At 39.6% G+C, this 19,368-nt stretch overlaps 1 protein-coding gene across 1 annotated transcript in view; it reads left to right on the top strand.

Moving 5' to 3' along the window:
* Positions 1 to 904: 904 nt before the first annotated feature.
* Positions 905 to 19,368, top strand: part of pitpnab (phosphatidylinositol transfer protein, alpha b) — a 75,157-nt gene continuing 56,693 nt past the window's right edge. Inside the window, exon 1 of the mRNA XM_039757123.1 lies at positions 905 to 1,067. Coding sequence (XP_039613057.1) covers positions 1,048 to 1,067 — 20 coding nt within the window. The 5' untranslated portion in view covers positions 905 to 1,047. The remainder of the gene's footprint in view (positions 1,068 to 19,368) is intronic.

Raw genomic sequence — 19,368 nt, 5'->3', positions numbered from 1 at the left:
TGTGTCCTGTACAACCTGCTGAGCACATAGATCCCACTGTGTGCATTCAAAGCAGTCTGTGAGCTGTGATATGGCTTGCTCCGGCCATATTTTTACTATTGTGTCAGCTTTGTTTATGTTGGTAAGAGGTCTGTATTAAGTCAGTAAATTCCAAACGCAGGCCAGATATATTAATATTGTGTTGTGGAAATTAAAGACCCTGTTCATAGCTGTTTATTTCCTATGGGTTCTTGCTCAGGGAAATAAGGTGATTGATAACTTTGCTAAGCAGTCATTCAGTATTAACAATATAAATGTAATAGTGCCACTACATAAAGGGGAGGCAAAAACCTCAATAAAACATTTATTAAATCAATTTGGCAACAGAGCTCGGGTAAAGATATAAAAGGAAAGCATCTATATGAAATCCCAAAGGTGGTGGGAAAGAGCAAATTAGAAGGTAGAAATAGAAAGGAAGAAGTCATCATCACACTGTGACGTCTTAGGCACACAGACTTAAATTATTCACTGTTTAGAATAAACAAACATCACACAAGGATATGCAGAAAATGTATTTATCCTGAAACAGTAAAGCATATATTACTGGAGTGCACTGCATATAAGGAGCAAAGAATGCATCTTTAAAAAATACTGCAATCTGTCGGACAGGAGGTTATTACAATTGTAGGTATATTAGGACACTGTTGGCAATATAGTGTTTCGAAATGCGTATTTGATTTTTTTGTAAATGTTGGACTTTTTGTTATTATTTTCAGTTTTTTTTTTCTCTTCATCACCTCCACCCCGTAAGGTATACAGTACTTCCTGACTCGCTGCTCCACACTCCAGCTCAGTAGGTGGCGGTAATGCACCATTTACGTTGGTCTGCCAACCGCCATAAAACCCAGAAGAAGAGAGAGAGAGAGAGAGAGAGAGAGAGAGAGGGGGAAAATAGTAGAGTCGAAGGGAGGAGAGGAGCGCAAAGCGCAACATCTGCTGGGATTTTGGGTGGCTGTGTTATTATTCTGCTCAAAAGGACGCGCTCGGACACCGATATCCGCTGAGAAGATGGTACTCATCAAGGAGTTGTGAGTATCCGAACCTCGGTGCAATTTCGCGTAAGCCTTGACCGTGACTGCCAGACCGCTAGTCGACAGATGTGGTTGGAGGCGTCGTTGCACCTCGCGGAGGCTCGACTCCTCAACCTACGGCTGTACGCGGCGCGGTGAAATCAGATGTGCGTCGAAGAGGGGCTGTAGGGCGCAAGGAGGGGGCAGACTGGACGACAAGAACCAGGATAAGGAATGTGGGGCAGTAGAGAGCAAACTGGAGCAAATGAAACGAATGATAGAGAGCACAAGGGGGAAGGACAAATAGGGTAAAGGCGACAAACGGGAGCCGAGAGTGAAGAAAGGCAATGCCAGCTTGATGAGCATGAAGTAGACAAGGGCAAAATGAAGGGAGTACACGGGGTGAGGAAACTGAAGGAATGGAATAGAGTAGGCACGGGCATGGAGAGAAAAATGGAAAGGGGATACAGAATGTGGTGAAAAGGTTTGGGGTCAGAAGAGATGCAGGCTGACAAAAAAGTAAACCGCAGAAGGAAGTGGGGAAAAGTAAAGGAACGGGACTGGGCAATTGGGATAAGGAGGTAGTGGGGTAATCCTAATATAAGTATAAAGAGAGTGAAAGGAAAAACGAGGTATGTTGCAAAGAGGTAGATCGGTGGGGGTCATTGGGCAAAAGAAGACGACGGAGCAGTGATGACAAGGGCAAGAGAAGGAGTGAGTGAAGAGGAAAAGTGTAAAGTGGGTGAGAGGCAGAGAACTTGTTAGAATGCAAGGCAAAATTTGAACAGGTGAGGTGTCAAAGGCAAGGAAAATACATGAGGCCAATTACTGAAAGACGGTTGTAAATTTCACCGAAGCCCCGCTTAATGTTTTAAACGGGTTGGAGCTTCCTACTAGCTGTAATTGTTTTATTGCCGCCGTCGGGGTTGTAATTTGCATACGTCAAGGTGTTCTAGCTCACATATGCTAGTCACTCTTCCATGTTGTCGGTATTATCTTGTCATGTTTACATACAGTATTTGAATGCCAGTAATTCATTTACTTGTCATAATAATGGGTAATCTTAAAGTTTCACTTAGTATACTAATTTACTAGATTTCAGTTCCCATATTAATTCACCCACTGGTCCCACTGTCGTGATCGTCATACTGACATTTTGAGCTGTCCCTATTCTGGAGAAGCCGCGCTTTCCACCTTGCAGCTTGAGCTCACTCGGTCCCCGATTCAGCGTAGCTTCACGTCGCTCCGCAGCTGCGCTTGATGCGGATCCGGGCTGCCGCACCGTGTCTGACGTAATGTGGTTTATTAATAACGCCAGGGACAGTAATCATTATCGTTTTCTCTGACCGAAACGAGATCGGCCTCGCTGGCGTGTGTGAAACGCAGGCGCCTTGTCACATTCGTCATTATCATTCTGCGTCTTTGAAACCCCGGCGCTGGCACTTACAAGAAAGTGTTTCTGTTTGTACCGCTTTTGGTATCAGGTACAGTGCTGACCTTCACCTGCCCCTCGCCGGTGTGGAAGAGATCGTCAGCCTGTCACTAAGTAGATCCAATGCAACTGAATAAGTTAGTTCAGCATCAGCAGGACACCTCTACACCAAAGAGACCCCAAACAGCGCTCGTCAGATAATCGAAAGAGGCAGTGGAGCGCTAAATTTAATATCCAGGTGACGCGAAAGATGAGAACTGTGGTCCTTTTCGCACGGGACTAGTCAATAGAGGATGGCTGGTCATTTTAAATTATCCGAGGACACTGGTAATTCGAGAGCCCATTTTAATGGGATTAGAATAGCAGGCCATACACGCGGATTATGCGGGTTTAGACTATTAATGGGAGGAATGAATGTATCCATCCATTTTTGTACTCGCTTATTTGTCCATTAGAACCTGTTACGAAACTCGGCTCACATAAAAGGATGTCAATCTAGACTTTGTAATAGGCAATGGCAGGGCAATTTACTGAATGTGTGTACATTTTGAATAGTTGTCTTTGAAAATTTTGTTTATTGTGTGATATGCAATATATAAACGTTTTGGTTTCCAGTACAGAATATAACATGTAATGAATTAACCATTATGCTTTTCTTCTTTGCTTTGAAAAAAACTTATTTTTTTGTTTGTAAAGCACACTGTTATATTGTTCATTTTGAAAGGTGCTTAAAGATGTGATAAAGACTGATTTGTTTAAACATTTGAGTAATTATCATGAGAAACAGCCTTTGAGGCCAACAAAGCTTTCTGGCCTTATGCAGATTTTTTTTTAGCCAAAATCCAGTTTTGAAAAGTTTTTCAAAAGTACCACACTACATTATACTTTATACAGAGAACCATAGACACATTTACTAACGAAAAACTTTCTAATGTCTGTAACATGACAAGTTTCCCATCTGTGTCCCTGTTGAAGAATGTAAAGTAATATGGATCTACTGTACTAATTGTTTTCATTATTTTAAAAGCTTCAATCATGATACCTCTTAATCTTTGTTTAATTTGAAGTTTCTGAATTAGTCTAGCCATTCTATTCTTGACTTTCTTTATTGGTGCTGTGTGGCTTTTGTAACATGGAGACCAATACTGAACAGTACTCCAGGGAAGGCCTGACTGGGGTGTTATATAACTTGCAGTCTCTTCATCGTAACCTATAACCTAACCTCCTGTTAGCCTGATTAATGGCTTCTGTACTCTTTGCATGTAAATTGTGGCAAGTTTAATATGATTCCTTGATCGTTTTCTCAACGTTAAAGTTTCAGACCTCCCATTGTGCATTCATATCTAACATAGTGCTGGGCGGTATGACCAAAATTCTATATCGCGATATTTTTCAAAATGATATCAGTTTCACAGTATTGGACAGTATTTTTTTCCCCATGCATGAGCGGATGTTAACCACATTTCCACTGCAATTACTGGCTAAGAATAACCTAGTCCGTTGTCATGAGAATTGTACATTGTACAAAAAAAATTTTAATGTGTACACAAGTATTAATACAGGTTTGCATGGCCCCATAAAGTGAGTGTTTTCAAGGCGGTGGCACTAATGAAGGAATCACATTGCATGACCGTTGCAGTCAAAATATAGAACCTTTTTATTGAACAATATTTGCAAACAACTTAAACTAACATTTTGACAACATATTGTCAGCCATCCAAAGAGGCATTTAGACTTAGTAAAATATCCAGAGGTGCTTGTCAAAAGTTGTATTACACTGAACATGTCTTAGAAAAGGAATAAATAGTAAATATTTTTTGTAAACCAACTACACTTTGTTAATGTTAACAATCTCTGTCCACTGACATGTTAAAGAGCCTTTTTTAAACAACGTTACCATCATTAAACTGCATAATATTTAAACTAATAAATAATAACAATAAAATAAATAATAGTGCAACAAACGGCGAGAATAAAGTAGAAATGTCGACTTTATTCTCGTCATAAGCGTCGAGATTAAAGTCAACATGTCGTCACACTATTACACAGTACCCAGGTACATTACACAGCATTGAAAAAAATACAACTTGGCTTGCAGTATTATCCAGTAGTATAGAAACAGTATTCACACATTTGAACATAATGGTCCACATCCAACCTTTTAAATCCAAAGTATCTCCAGACAACAGACGTGACTCCTTTTTCCAGCAAAAGTTCTTCTGTGTCATCATGTTCAACTTTATCGTCGCTACAGCTTGAGTTTCAGAATGTTCTCTGTCCATTTTCACCGCGCAACACCTCTAACGCATATACTGTACTCCGTTGTATGCTTGTTTATGCGGTGCAGCAGTGGAAAAGGTCCCCCTTAAACAGTTTCCCGCTGTGCCACGTTCCGAACGTCATTTAGGCTATTTAAACCAGTGTTGCGGTATAAGAAAAATCTATATCATAACAAAAGTAAAAACGGTTTTCGGTATGAACCGGTACACCGCCCAGCACTAATCTAACATTTTTCCTTCCTACCTTGCATTACATTTGATCAAAGTTGTAGCCTTGTGCTAATGGAGCTGGGTCAAGAATGCCACTGGATCCCTGGTTCATTTCCTTCCTCTGACCCCCATGTGACTCAGTTAACCTGTCTATTGTCTATCTTTCAGTCGTGTTCACTAGAGAAAGATGCTATAAAATAAACTTAGAAAATGAATTGTTAGTTTGTATTAGGAGATGCTACCAAATCATTATGGACTTGCATAAGAAAGGTTACAATGGTGAGAATTGGGAAGAGAGTTTGTTTTTTTTTCTTCTTCTTCAAGGGTTCTAGAAAATGTTAGATATATTTTTAGAGGTCTGTATGACGGAGACATTTAGACGGATGATCTCTAGACAGAAGCGAGTCTTAGAGTCGCCAGCATGGTCCTAGAACATGTTACCATTGTCTTTGCTTGCCCACATATTGTGAAGATGGCTGAAGAAGAACTAACTGTGTATTCTGGGAGGTGAATTTTTGGAACCTGTTCTATACCAGTTGTAGCATGGTTGAACTGTGGTTTGAATTGTGTGTCTTGGATTTGCTGTTTGTACAGAGTTTGCACATTCTCCTTGGGACTGCATGGCTTTTTCCCCATGTACTTCAGTTTTCCTCCCGTATTCTAAAGATGTGTGTATTTAACTGGTTAACTGATGATTCTAAACCGGTTCTCTGTGTGTGTGTGTGTGTGTGAAAGAGAGAGTGTGAGTTCCATGGTATACTAGTGCTAGGTCCAGTGTTACCTACATTGTGGCCAGTCTGCTGGTATATGCGCCATAGATCTGCAACCCCAAATAAGCCCAATTTTATGGCTTTTTAAGTTAATTTATAACTTAAAATTGGTTTTGTACAAATGAGTGTGCCCTGGGATGGACTGGCATTCCTACCAGGGCTGGGGTTAAGGGTTGTGGTTTCCCATGAACCTTAACGGATATGATTAAGTTTAAATATGTATGACTTTGATCAGCATACAGCAACAGGTGAAATCCTGTCCTTCAAAGCTTTTGAGAGATTAATTAAAATAATTCTAAAAGTCAGTGTTACAGGTAGTAAAAGGCACTTTTTCCATGTTGTGTTCTCTTGCAAAATGCCCAGTGTGGTTTTTATATATCAAAAAGGATAAATGAGGAGCATGGTCATCTTATTTTTCATGATGACCTCTACCTTTAGGTACATTATAAGTGTGATTGGCTGCTCTATAGCAGCTAGAATTAATGAAAACTGCACCTTCAAGCTCTGTGGCATTTGAGTTCCTAAAGACATTTTTGTGCTTCGGTGTAAGCTAGCATAAAATGGGATCCTAAAGAAACTCAAAGAAGATGTGAACCTGATATGAGGTCAAATAATGTGCCCGGACCTCTGCACACAATACTTGACTTTGGTTTCACTTGATAGGACCCTCTGAATGCTGCACTGGAGGTTTTTCTTGTTACCTGACCCAGAAAGAGCAGAGTGATGTCAAAAAGGTCAGAACGGAAGAAATGGAGAAGTCTGACCTTGACTGAGAAGGGGATATCTTTTTAAAAAAAAAAAAAAACTGAGCTGGTTTAGTAATCTCAAGTATTCTGATTGTCTTGTGAATACTGGAGTTGGAAATGCTTCTAGTCTAGTCCTTAATGTCCATTTTTCATTTCTCTGTCATATTAAGCAAATGTTCAAAAAAAGTATTTTCCCATGGGAACATAGGTCAGGCTTACCGAGTTTATATGAGCAGGTTGTAGTTTTTAAATTTGGTAAGACAATGGTTTCATTATTTTTTTGAACTAGTGTCATGTATGACTTCTTAAGTGATCCACCCTGGGTGCTGAAGGGTTAGAGTTCTAAGAAAAGGATGTCTATTCACCCATTTGTTTCCTCCATAAGTGGGGCTAGAAGAGGTTTGGATAATCAATACCTGCCTAAAGTCAACATCACAGGTAAACATCTCGGTCTTTATGCTTTCAGTTTGGAATGATTTGACTTTTAGTATGAAGTAGTGGAAGTTTCTACACTCTTCCTTTACTCCCCCCTTCCTTCTGTAAGTGACACAAATGTCCAGGTAATAGCACTCATTTGGACCAACTTTTAATGGACAGTGACCTCATTCCTCATAGCCAATAACCCAAATGGTCATTCAGCCTAATGAAGATCTAATTTAGCCTGTGGCATGCAACAGGACTCTGCCTTTGTGGTGTGAAACAGACTGTCACAACATATACAGTGGGTACGGAAAGTATTCAGACCCCCTTCAATTTTTCACTCTTCACTCTCAAGTTCTATCTTGGAGTTTGCTAAAAGACACCTGAAGGACTCTGAGATGGTGAGAAATAAGATTCTCTGGTCTGATGAGACCAAGATAGAAGTTTTTGGCCTTAATTCTAAACGGTATGTGTAGAGACAACCAGGCACTGCTCATCACTTGTTCAATACAGTCCCCACAGTGAAGCATGGTGGTGGCAGCATCATGCTGTGGGGGTGTTTTTCAGCTGCAGGGACAGGACGACTGGTTGCAATCGAGGGAAAGACGAATGCAGCCAAGTACAGGGATATCCTGGACAAAAACCTTCTCCAGAGTGCTAAGGACCTCAGACTGGGCCGAAGGTTTACCTTCCAACAAGACAATGACTCTAAGCACACAGCTAAAATAACGGAGTGGCTTCACAACAACTCTGTGACTGTTCTTGAATGGCCCAGCCCGTGCCCTGACTTAAACCCAATTGAGCATCTCTGGAGAGACCTAAAAATGGATGTCCACAAATGTTTACCATCCAACCTGACAGAACTGGAGAGGATCTGCAAGGAGGAATGGCAGAGGATCCCCAAATCCAGGTGTGAAAAACTTGTTGCATCTTTCCCAAGAAGACTCATGGCTGTATTAGCTCAAAAGAGTGCTTCTACTAGATACTGAGCAAAGGGTCTGAATACTAGGGACCATGTGATATTTCAGTTTTTCTTTTTTAATAAATCTGCAACAATTTCAAAAATTCTTTTTTTTGTCTGTCAATATGGGGTGCTGTGTGTATATTAATGAGGGGGAAAATTAATTTAAATGATTTTAGCAAATGGCTGCAATATAACAGAGTGAAAAATTGAAGGGGGTCTGAATACTTTCCGTACCCACTGTATATATGTGTCGTATATATGCCAACATTGTATACCGTATATATGCCTACTATTGTTGTGCTAGGTCACAATATTTCATTAGCTGGCCATCAAAGGGAACATCATTCAATATTCCTTCCTGTGAGCAATGAAACGTGATGTTTTCATAACAAGTAAATGAGCTGCATGGGGTCATCCTGTAAGCCAGTGGTGAAATATGAGAACATATTCTTGATGCCTAATATGCAGTAGATGTTTTGAAGTATCCACTTTGCATGAGGGGCAGACTTAAAATGTAGGTGAAGACAAACTGCTTTGTTGCATTCCCAGCCCAGCCCCCTAATTAATCTGTTAAACTATAAGGAATGCTTTAAGTAAAGGAGTTGTGGAAAGCTGGCAAAAGAACACATACCACACAGCTCTTTAGTGCATCGTTTTTATATGATCTTTAATATAAAAAATCAGCAGATGGTTGGATTTCAGATATATTGTAAGGTTTCATCTTTCATGTGGTAGCACAGTGCTTAGCTTTGCTGCCTCACAGTTCAAGAGACCTCGGTTAAAGTTTAAGCCAGGTCATGGTCATATGCCGTTTATGTTTTCTTCCTAAGTCTGCATGGATATTGTGTGTTAGTTTAATTCAAATTCCAAAAGTTGCCTAATGTGAGTAACTGTAGGAATGTGTGCGAGTTTACTCTGCAGTGGACTGGTACCTTATATAGATAAGAGTTGCCTCCTACATTACAACGATCACTGCCAGGCCACTAGCAATCATAAATGTATGTTTTAGTCTTTTATCTAAAGGCAATTCAGACTTTGAACCCTACCCACCTATGGACATATTTGCAAGGTTTCACTCGGAAATCGAAAACTGAAAGTCCCCCAATGACACAAAGCAATTACTTTTGTGAACTGTGGGCTAATGGCCAGCTCCTTTCCCATGTTTTATTTATATATAATACTAGTAGAATATCCGTGCTTCACAGTGGAGAAGTAGTGTGTTAAAGAAATTATGAAAAGGAAAAATTTTAAAAATAATGTAACATGATTGTTAATGTAATTTGTTTTGTCATTGATATGAGTGTTGCTGTCATATATATATATATATATATATATATATATATATACACACACACACATATAAACATTTATACATACACACATATCCAAACATCTACATATATATAAATATATATATACAGACATATATACATACATGCAGATAAATATACTGTACATGCATACATACACACACACATATATAGCAAAATACCCGCGCTTTGCAGCGGAGAAGTAGTGTGTTAAAGAAGTAATGAGAAAGAAAAGGAAACATTTTAATAATAATGTAACATGATTGACAATGTAATTGTTTTGTCATTGTTATGAGTGTTTCTGGCATATGTGTATACAGTATATATATATATATATATATATATATATATATATATATATATATATATATATATATATATATATAAATAATAGCAAAATACCCACGCTTCACAGCCGAGAGATCCCTTTTGAAAGGCGCTACACGACGGCTGTGGTATAGAAATCACATTTTCTATGTGAAAGTCCAAATTTCTGCCTCTGGTAATGTGCCTTACCGGCATCACCAGCAATTAAGAAAATTAGTTTTGTGTCCTCTGCAGTGTTAAGAGTATACGTGCAACACCGGTTGCTTGACTTTAATAGTATTTTTGCAGGTCAGGAGACGCCACTTTTTGCAGACACGTTGACGTGATCAAAAGTCTCCACGCTCTTTGGAGGTCATATATATATAAACTGATCGGCCATTGGCCTCGCTCACTGAGTGCAAGGGGAAAAAAATAAAATGTAGTCTATAAGTTATTAAAAGTAAAACATTAACGTTTCATTCAGTTTCTTGCTACAGCAATTTTAACTCCGTTTCAAAGTGATCCAAAGTCTCGTTTATACCTCGTGTCTTCTCAGTAAACTTGTATCTCGCGAATACCGTCATTCGTGGTAGGCATGACAAACTGCAGTGGGAGTGTGTCTATAAACTTAATGTAAAGTTACGGGTTACTTGTGCTTTGTTTCTGCAGTATCATGCATTGAGAGAACTTCCCCTTTGCTTGGAATGGAAAGTGTGATTTAAATGCGTTATTTTTTTAACGCGTTATGGAGCACATGCATCGAACCTTCTCAGCTGTGCTTGTGCTAAGAAAAGGAAACATTTTAAAAATAACGTAACATGATTGTCAATGTAACCTTTTGTAAGTAGTGCCTGGAGAATTCAGAGTGTGGAGAAACTCTAGAGACAGCATGTGTATTAACTTGTGGATTTTTCTGTGAGTATTGGTGCACAGCCCCTCACCAGCAATTTTAACTTTGTTACAAAGTGATCAAAACTCTCATTTATACCTCTGCGTGCTCTCATTAAACTTGTATCCCGCATTAGTCATGGGCATGACAAATGCCAGTGGCAGCCTGTCTATAAACTTAATTTAAACTTACGGTTTACACCGTGCTTTGTTTCTGCAGTAGCTGCAGTCATGAATATGCTTAATTCGCTCGCTTCTTATTGTTTCGCTGCCTACTCAATTGTATAATGCATGTTTTCTTCAGCGCTTTTTGGAACTCTTCCTTGTTTTCTACGTCCTGCGCTCACAGTCAGTTCACGTGATTACGTGGGAGGCGTCATGATGTCACACGATACTCCGTCCCCCACGGCCATCCAGCTGAACTCCATTACAGTATATGCAGAAAAATAGGTTCCAGTTATGACCATTACGCTTAGAATTTCGAAATGAAACCTGCCCAACTTTTGTAAGTAAGCTGTAAGGAATGAGCCTGCCAAATTTCAGCCTTCTACCTTCACGGGAAGTTGGAGAATTAGTGATGAGTCAGTGAGTCAGTCAGTCAGTCAGTGAGGGCTTTGCCTTTTATTAGTATAGATTCCATTGTGCTGTTGTGTCTCAAGAAATATTTTAGTACAAGTTTATGTGCTCAAGCAATGCATTTGGTGCCTGAGAAGAGGATAACAGAAGGGAAAAACGGTGGCAGACATTAACTCCTTTCAGGGCTGATGTCGACTTTTGTCAAAATTCGGGGGTAGAGGACAGTAATCAGCCTTAAACTGCAACAAAACTCGCCCTTACGTTTTAGTTTGACTCTATTTGCTACAAGGAAAGTTACATACAGTAGCTTTGTTGATTTGACCTCGATTCCCTGCACATGCACGAGTAGCAAAGAGCAAACAACCTCCAAAATGGCATCGACATCTGTTGAGAGACCAAAGCGAATGTGCAAAGCAAAATACCCCACGGACATTTTACGTAATTTCGTTAAACAGGACTCTGACTTGTCAGACTCCAAGTTTGATGCATGTGATCTGGAGATGGATATCGAAAACGAAAGTGTGGTACCGGCGTCAACTGATCGTGGTGCTGAACACATTCGTGTAGCTGATGTGCCTACAGTGGGAGGACCAGCACTTATGATAACAAAAGGTACAAACTATATTGCGTCAGACTGCGACGGCCACCGTCGCCCACTTGCTGTGCGAAGGCAGCCAGCCCACTGTGCATTCCTGCTGACCGTCTAGGTGCCCCCACTGCTGCTGAACATGAGCCATTAGCAGCCACAGCACATAGCAACAGATGTTTTATGTTGTTTTATGTGTGAAACCATCGCTTTGTGTGCTTTTCAGAAAACTGAGTTTTTAGGAAAACCATTTTCAGCTCTCAAAGAGTTTAGAAGTGGAATAAGCATTCATCCATCATGCAGTCTAGGATAACTGTTAAAGTTTACAGAGTGAGTAATCCTGTAGCCATCTGTGTGGAATGAAAGAGGTGGAGTTGGACTTAACACTCCTGTCTCTGTTAGTGTCCTCGGTGACCGAACAAATTCAAACGCACCAGTCATCAATCAAGAAATGCTGTTAACGTGTCAGGACTGAAAGAATAAAAAGGCACAGTGTAAAAGAATGGTGCAGGAAAACTGCTGAGTATTCCTTCATTGTTATGGTCCATTTGCTAAGACACTGGACCTTGAAGCACTAGGTTGCTTGTTCGTTCTCCATCACTGACTATGTGTGTGACCCTATTTAACCAACCTATATGTTCCATTTGTGAACAATATCCTGAAATAAATGTGTGGCAGAGATTCCAGTTTTCACCACTACTGCCTTACATCTTCAGAGATCAAGCATCATAAAGTTGAGCTTCTTTAACGGTGACAAGAATAAAACAATTTTGTGATGATCCAAATTATTTGGCATTATGGGGAGCCAGTGTCTATCTTGGCCACATTGGGCACAAGACAGAAACCAATTCTGGGTACTGTGCCATGCCATTACCGTGCACACCTCTAGTCGAACCTAGCAAATTTAGAGACTTCCAATTTAAATTTCATTTGCAGTTTGCCGTGAAGCATGCAAGTTCCATTTCAGAGGGTTTGGGCATACTGCTCAGTCAAGCTGGCATGGAGTTAACCTGAGGATTTGCATTATGAGACTGGCTGAAGATGACAAATGCCAAGTACGGGCAACTCCTTGAGTGAATTTTAAGATCATTGTGAAAAAACAACTACAAAAGCCAGGCCAAGTATTTGTGGAATTTATTAACAAGGTAAGCAAATACTTCCAAATGGCTCAAAATATAGCATACTGTATTTATGAAAAGAATTAGGAGTTGACCTTCAATTTGCTCCCCCCAGAAGTGTAGCAGTAACATTGCAGCTTTCCTTATCCACGTGAAGATATTGTTGAAAAGACTTCTACCGTAAGCAGTCAGTAAGGCCTGACATATTGGGCTACGTATTCAGCCAAGTAGTCGTTTCAGATTTGCATTTTTTAATTTCCCAGGACAGACTGATCTTTCTAAAAAGAGGTATTATGTTTGAATATTAAATTCGAAAAATGTTAAACTGGAGTTTGTGCTTGAAAGTTTGTGAACCCTTTAGAATTTTCTATATTTCTGCCTAAATATGACCTAAAACATCATCAGATTTTCACTCAAGTCCTAAAAGTAGATAAAGAGAAACCAGTTAAACAAATGAGATAAAAAGATTATACTTGGTCATTTATTTATTAAGGAAAATGATTGAATATTACATATTTGTGAGTGGCAAAAGTATGTGAACCTTTGCTTTCAGTTTCTGGTGTGACCCCCCCTTTTATATAACTAAATGTTTCCGGTAACTTTTGATCATTCCTGCACACCGGCTTGGAGGAATTTTAGCCCATTCCTCCGTACAGAACAGCTTCATCTCTGGGATGTTGGTGGGTTTCCTCACATTAACTGCTCTCTTCAGGTCCTTCCACAACATTTCGATTGGATTAAGGTCAGGACTTTGACTTGGCCATTCCAAAATATTAACTTTATTCTTCTTTAACCATTCTTTGGTAGGACGACTTGTGTGCTTAGGGTCGTTGCCTTGCTGCATGATCCACCTTCTCTTGAGATTCAGTTCATTGACAGATGTCCTGACGTTTTCCTTTACAATTCTCTGATATAATTCAGAATTCATTGTTCCATCAATGAAGGCAAGCCGTCCTGGCTCAGATGCAGAAAAACAGGCCCAAACCATGATACTACCACCACCATGTTTCACAGATGGGATAAGGTTCTTATGCTGGAATGCAGTGTTTTCCTTTCTCCAAACATAACACTTTTCATTTAAATCAAAAAGTTCTATTTTGGTCTCATCCGTCAACACAAAACATTCTTCCAATAGTGTTCTGGTTTGTCCATGTGATCTTTAGCAAACTGCAGATGAGCAGCAATGTTTTTTTGAAGAGCAGTGGCTTTCTCCTTGCAACCCTGCCATGCCTACCATTGTTGTTCAGTGTTCTCCTGATGGTGGACTCATGAACATGAACATTAGCCAATGTGAGAGAGGCCTTCAGTTGCTTAGAAGTTACCCTGGGGTCCTTTGTGACCTCGCTGACTAGATAGATAGATACTTTATTAATCCCAAGGGGAAATTCACAAATTGACTATTACACTCCTTGCTCTTGGAGTGATCTTTGTTGGTCGACCACTCCTGGGGAGGGTAACAATGGTCTTGAATTTCCTCCATTTGTACATGATCTGTCTGAATCTGGATTGGTGGAGTCCAAATTGTTTAGAGATGGTTTTGTAACTTTTTCCAGCCTGATGAGCATCAATAACTTTTTCTGAGGTCCTCAGAAATCTCCTTTGTTCATGCCATGATACACTTCCACAAACATGTGTTGTGAAGAGCAGACTTTGATAGATCCCTGTTCTTTATATAACACAGATTGCCCAATCATTTGTTTAACTGGTTTCTCTTTATCTATTTTTAGGACTTGAGTGAAATTCTGATGATGTTTTAGGTCATATTTATGCAGAAATATAGAAAATTCTAAAGGGTTCACAAACTTTCAAGCACAACTGTATATACTTGTCTGGCACAACTGACCACACATACATACATATTTGCATGTTGTTCTGTTCATATTGTCATTATTTATACTGTGCATAGTGTCTATATTGCTGTTTTACTGATATTTTTCCATACTTGTTTGTTTGCTTACTGCATTGCACATCTAAGCTGTTATACTGTTTATTACTACTGGGACAGTTTTTTTTTTCTTTCCATTAAATTTAATTTATTGTTCTATTCTTATTTTACTGTATTATCTTATTTTTTGTTTGTTCTATTTTTATCTTTTTTGTTGTCTTTATAGCATTGACTATGGAAGTTGCAAATGTAATTTCATTGTACTTGTGCAAGACTACAAAGATCTGCTGTTCTATGGATTGTATGCTACATAACTCTAATAGAGGCTGCTCTAGCCTTTTAGCGCTGTTGTAAAATTAAAAAAAAATACGACAGTGTATTTGAGGTGGTGGGAGTTGAACCCAAATTTAAAAAATATAATAAAGTTAAAAATTTAGCATTTACAAAAGATGAAGCCTTCATATCTAATCTTAGCTGTATGTATGCACAGTTTGGTAAAACCAGACTTTAATTGCTTCACAGCAGAGGTGACAGCAGCAGCAGTACAAATGGCTGTGGGACGTTCGTAGAGGCTTCAAAAATCATTTACCAACTGGCAGTTTAAACAAATTCATTGTGAAGAAGAGGCATTTTGTCATTTATCAGAGGACCATTAGTCTTGACAAGTGCAATGCAGACAGATGTGCTGCACATAGTGGATGAGAGGAACACATGCCCCTTATATGCTATAGGATCATGAAGATTATACATGGTACCCAACGGATGTAGTAGGTTAGTTGGATTTAGTAAAAAGTTTTGATTAAATGTGTGTTGTGAGAAAACCTCTGGTGAGCAGTTCAAACTTCTACTACTGTACAGCACAGTGGTTAATGCAGCCCTAAAATTCTGGTCCAGGCCCTAATAAGGTGGAGTTTACATGCTCTCTCAGAGCCCATGTTTGGATTTTTCTGTTGATATTTTAGCCTTCCTCCCTCATGCTGAAGATGTACAAGTTAAGGTAATTGGTAAATTCAAATCAGCTAAGTTATGAATAAGTATGTCCTGTAATGGACTGGTACCTTTCCAAGTTTAGTCCTTATCTTCTGCATATTGCTGTTAGAATAGACAGCAGCTCCACCATCCTGCGTTGGATTAAGCAGGTGTGAATCTGAATGCATATATACACAGTAGTTATCACCTATATTGTGAATTTATAAAAATATTGTGACAGGTTAGTCAGTTTAGTGAAAGTATTTTTGTTCGTCTGTTACTCGTAAATTATACCAGTAGCTAGTCCTAGCATGACGTAGTCAGCATGAGTAGTAGCCTAGCTAAAGGATATCCAGCTAAAAATGGCGTCCTCAATCTGTAAAGTGCAGCTGTACTTAAATACAAGTATATGGAGAGTAGGCCACTAGATGTGAATACCACCAGAAGGGATGCTCAAGGTTAGCAGAGTCTTGGCCCTTATAAAGGACATGTTTTTGCATTAATGGCTGACCAAATGGAGAGATCAGTAGTCTAGAGATTGACCATTCGTGTCTACTTCTTTTGAGTTAAATATGCTGTTCAGGCTACAGCCAGCATTGTTTTGACCTTGGGTTATGTACTGTATAGTAAGAAGTGATATGTGGCACACTCATCTGTTTTGTGCAGAAAAATTGGCTGCACCTACAGGGGGCAATGACTGCCTGAGGAGATGGGGTTCTGCAGCCAGGGCCAAGAGGACTGCTATGTTGAATATGCTAAGATTGCCTGGAAAGGACACATTGAGCTATCGAAAAACTTGCTTTCTTATCATATTCTCTTTCTGTGTACTTTAATAACTCAATCAAATGAAAATCTTCAGTTTTATTTAGTTGCCTGAGCCCTTTTATATAATGTATTGCTTTGGTGGCCTTGTGTGTGCATAACATCCTTTGATCCATACATTTGCTAACCCACTTTTATAGTTCAGAGTAACTGTTATTTCAACATTGGCTACTTGGTAGGAACCAACTTGGGACAGGTCACTAGTTCATTTAACGGTCAACATAAACAAAATGTTATATTCCATTTTAAACCTTTTTATTTATTTATTTTTGCACTTTTATACTTTTCTAGCCTATAATAGCCTTTGCAATTTGTGTCAAAATGTAATAATCATCTCACAGCATTCATTGTACTGCAATTCAGCCAACACAGACAGTAGCAAAGGAGGACCTAATAGGTGTCAAGTGCCATTCATGGATTTCAAGATACTGATTGAAAATGGTGCTGTGTGCCGGAACTGAAGAGCAGCCCTTTTGAAAAAAATGCAGCACTGTTTGGCATGCCCAATCATCTGTTGATGCACAGGGTGTGTGGTATTTTAGCAAACAACATATTTAAAGCCAAACCAGTCCGATTAGCAACACCATGTCATGTACGCTCCAATTAGAGAGGCTCTGTGAGGCTACTGTTTTAAATATTTCTTTCCTTTTTAATATGATTTTGCAATTCAGAAATACATGTATATATTTCACAACTGTGCACACAAGTTTTACTCAAAAAAAAAAAAAAAAAGAAGTGAAATCAAAAAAGAGAAGCTACTGTATGTCGTCGTTGCTGCTGATCTGGAAGAACTGTGATGATGTGTCACAGAGCAGGATTGCATACTGGCACTCTGCTATGTAAGGCAGAGTTGCCCACAGTGACATGGGGCCAGAGGAGTGATAATGGTCTGGAAGAAGTAGCAGTTGTGTGAATTTGCCATTTACTTTGCATCTTTTCTGGCTGTTAATATATACTGATCACTCCTATCATTAAAACCACTGAACAGTAAAGCACCTGTCAAGGGATGGGATATATTAGGCAGCGTGTGCGCAATCAGTTCTTGAAGATGATATGTTGGAAGCAGGAAAATGGGCAAGTGTAAGGATCTGAGTGACTCTGACAAGGGCCAAAGTGTGATGGCTACACAACTGGGTCAGAGCATCCCAAAACAGCAGGTCTTTTGGGGTGTTGCCAGTGTGCAGTGGGTCATTCCTACCAAAAGTAAGGGAGCACCACTGGTGAGCTGTCAATATGTTCACGGGCGCCCAAGGCTCTTTGTGGTGTGTGAAGAGCAAAGGCTGGCTTGTTTGGTCCGATCCTACAAAAGAGCTTGTGTAGCACAAGTTGCTAAAAAAAAGTAATGCTGGCCATGATAAAAATGTGTCTGAACGCACAGTGCATCTCTCCTAGCTTCTGGGGCTGTGTAGCTGCAGACCATGGCCATGCTGAAGCACCTACAAAGGCCATGTGACCTTTAGAACTAGATCTGCGAGCAATGGAAGAAGGTGGCCTGGTCTGATGAATTACATTTTCTTTCTAGATTTTGTGGATGGCCGGGTGTGTCCAGCATGATGTACTAATGGAAGAATGCAACCCAGGAGAGTCCATGTGATGCTCTGAGCAATGTTCTGCTGGGCAGAGTACATACTGTACATTCCATCATGGTTATGGTATTCGCTGATGACGGTGGCCTCTTTCAGCATGTTAATGCACTCTGCTGCACTGCAAATATTATTCCAGAATGGCAATTACTTACCCTCCATATTCCCCAGATCTCAATTGGATCAAGCATCTCTGTGATGTGCTTGAAGTCTGATCAATTGGGGCCCCACCTTGCAACTTGCAGGACTTGAAGGATCTGCTGTTAACAGCTTCTTGGTGTCCGATACTACAGGACACCTTCATGCCTTGACAGGTCAGAGCTGTTTTGGTGGCACTAGGGGGACCTACACAGTAATAGGCAGGAGGTTCAAAGGTTGTTGCAGATCAGTGTAGCTGGTGCATTGCTAATCTTGAAAAGAACACCACTGTAGACTAGATGGATACCTACTTGATACTAAGCTCTAATTATCTTTGTAATTCTATTAAACAAGCTTTTAAACTATGTGTAGCAAGTATCAATTTATTGAACCTTCTTAATATATAGGGGGTAAACTGGGCTGGAAACTTCCCTGGTAGCATCTGCTCAAATGTAGGGTCATCCCAAGAAGTCAGTCCATCATAGGGCACACTCTGTCACATGCCTTCACTTAGTTATTTTAGGAAAATTTAGAGTTTTCAGTTAATCTCTCTCACACACACACACACATTTTTGTTGAGCTTCTTAATGCATCCAGATGTTTTATATAATTTTTACTAAGGAAAATCTATGAATATTTACAGTGAATAGGTGGTTCCCCACCAACCCCCAAATGTAGAGCTGGCTCAGACCCCGTGCTAATGTTAAGAGGACTGAAAGTGCATTTAGAAATGGTCATAGGCAGGGGTTTAAAAGGGCAATCCTGTGCCCGTGAAGTTGGAAGGAAGGGTTTGCCAAGTGCTCCACTCCACTAAAGGGTTTGGAGTACTGTATGAGCAATTTAAGTGCTGTAGCTGTCCTCTGTGTTAAGTTGGGGCAAAGATCTACTGTATATTTAGTCAGGCCCAGTGAGGCAGCCAGACATTGGTTTTCTCGTTTTTATTTATTTGAAATGCCACTTTAAATCACACTAATATTGTTCCTTTCCTTATGGATTTGATTTTGTTAAAATATCCTTATTTGTTGTTCTTTTCTTGTCTTTATTTTGGGTCTGAGAACTGCTCATGATATTCTCAAAAATTGTATTGAATCTTAATTGACTTGGAGCTTTTAGTGGGGGCTTTATCAATCATTTCATCCATCATCCTCATACTTGCCAATGTAAATTCACCATTCAAGTTAGGATGCACCTCTTTGGGATATAAGAAGAAAAGAAAATACTGAATGACATCCATTTTATGTCATAAAACATACATTTCCGATCCATTGAAAATGTTGGTTATTTTTGTCTCCCTAAAAGGACTACAGCCAAGTTCAT

This window comes from Polypterus senegalus, chromosome 6 (genome assembly GCF_016835505.1).
Source record: "Polypterus senegalus isolate Bchr_013 chromosome 6, ASM1683550v1, whole genome shotgun sequence".
NCBI lineage: Eukaryota > Metazoa > Chordata > Cladistia > Polypteriformes > Polypteridae > Polypterus > Polypterus senegalus.
Note: the sequence above shows the minus strand (reverse complement) of the source record. Positions and strands in the feature narration are given on the sequence as shown.